This window comes from Coffea arabica, chromosome 5e (genome assembly GCF_036785885.1).
Source record: "Coffea arabica cultivar ET-39 chromosome 5e, Coffea Arabica ET-39 HiFi, whole genome shotgun sequence".
NCBI classification, from domain to species: domain Eukaryota; kingdom Viridiplantae; phylum Streptophyta; class Magnoliopsida; order Gentianales; family Rubiaceae; genus Coffea; species Coffea arabica.
The window spans coordinates 45,514,325-45,518,646 of NC_092318.1; the positions used below are offsets into that span (position 1 = coordinate 45,514,325).

The following is a 4,322-nucleotide window of genomic DNA, read 5'->3' on the forward strand; positions in this document are numbered from 1 at the left end:
ATTAAAATCAATTTCCACTACCTTTTAGTCATATTTTAGACCAGATCCAATATAATGGAACAAAATTTGTAGGGCACACCGAGTAAAACAACCTAGATTATTCTAAATAACTACCATTGAAGAACAAAATAAATTCGAATGTCAAACGCTTAGTTAGAAGTCCGTGTCATTAAGTGGATTGAGTAAGATTAACAATGATGGTTTTTGGATCCAACGTACTAATTCTCATAAATTAGACCATTTTTTTGCTATCCTCGTTATCTATATAGTATAATTCGTTCTTTTTTTTTTAAAAAAAAAATTGTCCTCACACTAAACTACACATGATTAATAATGGTGACAATCCCTAATCCTAAACGATTAACAAAAGATTCTCTATTTTCCATAAGAAAACAAAAAAATTCTAGCATATCTCTCGCCCACAAGCAAAGTTTAAAAAAGTTTCCAGGGATGCAAAATCGAGGAAAATTTAAAGAGAGGAAGGAAGGAGGAGGCAAATAGTCCCATCGTCTTTTTAACTGCTACTGCCATTGACAACTGGACTCTGCATTGTCCAGCTGTGAAAACTCCACGTGTCCTCCATCCATTCGTCCGTATCTGTGCACCCCTTCTTTTCCGACAGCGACTTGACATTACCCCTTTGCCCCTACAATACGGACCAGCTCCGACCCAGCTCATTTAAGCCGATTTTCATTTTCCCCATTCCAACGGCTACAACAACGTTTGATTTACTATTTGATTTCACCGATGATTCGTCGGAACCGGAATCCGACGTGTACAACATTAATCTCACGTGGATATGCTGACGTGGCACCTGGCTTCCCACTGAAGCCTCTCTCTCACAAAATTTTTTTTCCCTCTGGGCTATAAATTCCCACTGTCCATACAATGGCCCTCTGCACTAGAAGCTTCAAGCTCTCCTCCTCCTCTTCCACTACCCTCTTCTATTACTGCTGTAACTAACTATTCCAAGTTTTCTTGATCCATCAATGGCTAGTTTGGGTTCCATTTCGATGAAAACACGTCGGGTTTTGTTGGGTTTTTGTTGCTTTGCTTTGTTGTCAGTGGTGGATTTGGTTAGCTCTTCATCATCAAAATTTGATGAGCTTTTTCAGGCTAGTTGGGCTAATGACCATTTCGTCTATGAGGGTGATGAGGTTCTTAAGATGAAGCTGGATTACAACTCTGGTATATCCCCATAACTACTTATATAATCAACATTGATTGCTCATTTTTCTTGACTTAATGTACTCATTCCACTTGATGTTATTTTCACGTTAATCATTCTTTGGTTCTTGAATAATCAGGTGCTGGATTCCAGTCAAAGAGCAAGTATATGTATGGAAAAGTTACAGTTCAGATCAAGCTTGTTGAGGGTGACTCTGCTGGAACTGTCACTGCTTTCTATGTATGTTTAATTCGCTAGTATTTCTTTGCTTTGTTTATACTACTGTTATCAGGTTAAAAAAAAGTCACTTCTGGCATGAGATTATACTCAAAATTCTGTGTTTTTATTTTGGCAAAAGTTACTTTGTGATTAGTGATTAGTAGTAGGACTACAATTCATTCAATGCAATTCGTATTAGATTTGCAGTGCCAGAAAGAAATAAAGCCCGAATTTATTGTAATGCATATATTTGGTCAGTCTTAGTGCCCTGTTCCTTTCAATCTTGTCAGCATGATCCATCCAATGGGGTGGAGAAGTATTATTATTATTATTACTTTCACCATTAGTCCTTTTTCAACCCACTTTTTTGTCCACACATTGTTTACATTTGAATAATCAATCAAGATTCTTTACTTTTCATCTGGCACCCAAGTCACTCACATAAGTGGCTTTATTGGTAAGATCATCTACTGGCTTTGGCCTTGTTTATTGGCACTATGTCATCACTTTTATAAGATTGACTTTGCTAATGATTGTAGTCAAAATTTTACTCTTTAGTGGTAGCTTAATGATGTGATTTAAATGTGATAATTTTACTATTTTTTACTATGGGCAGATGTCATCTGATGGTCCAACCCACAATGAGTTTGATTTTGAGTTTCTTGGCAACACTACTGGTGAGCCTTATTCTATTCAGACAAATTTGTACATCAATGGTGTTGGTAACAGAGAGCAAAGACTGAAGCTCTGGTTTGATCCTACCACTGATTTCCATGCCTATTCCATCCTCTGGACCCCTCGCAAAGTCCTGTAAGCTCTCAATGATCTTAGCCTATTTGAAATTTTTTCGCACAATTTTTTGAGGTTAATTACTTGATTATTTCTGTTCCTGACTACTAAAGCACATTGGATAAATGTTGTGTAAAAAAGGGAAACAGAACAGGACTACAAAAAAAAAAAAAAGCTTAGAGCTTTTTTTACTGCCTATGTCTGTGTGAAAATATTAGGTTGATAAGGTTCTTGAGGTTTTACTGGACAATCCCTTGATTATCCACCTTCCTTTTTCTTTTCTAGATCATGTTTAGGGCGTGTAAAAAAGTGGAACAGAACAAGACTAAAAACACGATTGAAGCTTGTTTTACTCTCATCACTTGGGCCAGTTTCTAAATGCTAGTACTGCCAGTTTGTTTATAGTCCACAGGCTAGAGCCAATTTGCTAAGAATGCAAACAAACTTTGCCATTACAAACAAAAAGGAAAAGACATGGAAGGAAGAGGGAGTATGCATGGATTACCCAAGGGGTCCATGCATATTATGATTGACTGACAAATTAACGCCTCCTGTCTTCCCATGTATTCAAATTAATGTCGTTTGGCATTTTCTCATTGGCTAAATTAAAGAGTTTCTATAGCCTTTTAACTATCAAGTGATTTTTTTCAAAATATATTAGTTTCTTGAATTTTGACACACAATTTAAGATTATTGTATCTAATGAAATAGTAGTGATTATATAATGTGCAACTTTTTCAGATTCTTAGTAGATGAGACACCTATAAGAGAACACTCTAACCAGGAGGATAAGGGCATACCATTCCCCAAGGATCAACCTATGGGAGTCTATAGTTCCATATGGAATGCTGATGATTGGGCCACACAAGGTGGTAGGGTAAAGACTGATTGGAGCCATGCACCCTTTGTAGCTTCCTATACGGGCTTTGAGATCGATTCTTGTGTGGTTCCTGCAACAGTGGCAGCAGCAGATTATTCTAAGCAGTGTAGCAGCAGCAATGAGAAGAAGTATTGGTGGGATGAACCGACAATTGGAGAGCTTAGCATCCACCAGAGCCACCAGCTCATTTGGGTTAGGGCCAACCATATGTTTTATGATTATTGCACTGATACTGCTCGGTTCCCGGTTGCACCTCTTGAGTGCCAGCACCACCAGCACCGCCACTAGTGCCACCACTGCTCAGCCGTTCTGGTGAAAAAAGGGGTTCATAGTAGACTGTAAAAAATTTTAGTATGAAGGCATTAGTGCCAAATAGACATGAACTCCATCATGTTACATAAATCTTTCAATCAATCACTTGTTGTTTTGGGCATGTAAGATAATGGTTGCTTTGTTTATTCATTAATCTACTTTTCTTTTTCTGATGTCTACACATTTCCATTTTAGCATGCTTCTAGTCTTCCATCATCCTGTTTCATGTTGGACTATGCAAAAGATGAATTTGCTTATCCTTGCACGACTCCTCCCAATTTGAAAGGAGTAGGAGCAAGTCTCTTTCTCACATGTGAAACTCATGAACAATACAGTTTGAATCTGTAATGATTAAAGAAATTAAAAGGCTGGTTGAAAAATGCATCAAAAATCCAAACACACCTCCTTGGCCTAATGCATTGCTCACGGGACCATTAGGGGAGCTTGGACATGGAAAGCCGGGGCCATGATGACAGGGCCCGAAAGAAAAAGTTGACAGGTGTGGGTCTCAATTGCTGTTCAAGAATCAGAGGGGTGTACGGTGTACCAATATGGGGTTGTCCCAACAGTCAGTGGAGGAAACCAGCAATTTCTTGAAACCAGTAGCTGCATAAATGGCTTGAAAGGGTTGGTTAATATTAGCCAGCAATTTCTTAAGCAAACGGTGATGGGGAAAAGGTTTATGACTAGTGATTAAAGTTGAAATTTAAATCTTTTTGCTTTCCTTCTTGCTTTTTAAATTACACCATTTCCTTGCTAGAAAAGAGAAGAACAATATCCCACCATTTCTTGCTAGAAGAAAAGGAAGAAAAAAGGAAAAAATGACGACAAGACATATCCCTAAAGCGTTTATTTGCTGGTCATTTTTCCTCTTCAATTGAATAAACACTTGGGATCTATTCAAAGAACAAACCTCAGGATAGCTGGAAAACATTTTGGAGACATGCCAATTGC

The 4,322-nt window shown here is 37.9% G+C and overlaps 1 protein-coding gene across 1 annotated transcript; it reads left to right on the forward strand.

Moving 5' to 3' along the window:
- Positions 1 to 915: 915 nt before the first annotated feature.
- LOC113690384 (xyloglucan endotransglucosylase protein 6-like) lies at positions 916 to 3,545 on the forward strand. The gene is made up of 4 exons (XM_027208248.2): positions 916 to 1,188; positions 1,308 to 1,408; positions 2,004 to 2,197; positions 2,918 to 3,545. The coding sequence occupies exons 1-4, from the start codon at positions 990 to 992 to the stop codon at positions 3,342 to 3,344; spliced, it is 921 nt and encodes a 306-aa protein (XP_027064049.2). The 5' UTR covers positions 916 to 989; the 3' UTR covers positions 3,345 to 3,545.
- Positions 3,546 to 4,322: the final 777 nt, after the last annotated feature.

Bases quoted from the DNA above. Each gene is read 5' to 3' on its own strand.
- LOC113690384 (XM_027208248.2), top strand. From the start codon at position 990: ATGGCTAGTTTGGGTTCCATTTCGATGAAAACACGTCGGGTTTTGTTG. The intron at 1,409-2,003 runs GTATGTTTAATT...TACTATGGGCAG, and splicing joins GAACTGTCACTGCTTTCTAT to ATGTCATCTGATGGTCCAAC. The intron at 2,198-2,917 runs GTAAGCTCTCAA...CAACTTTTTCAG, and splicing joins TGGACCCCTCGCAAAGTCCT to ATTCTTAGTAGATGAGACAC.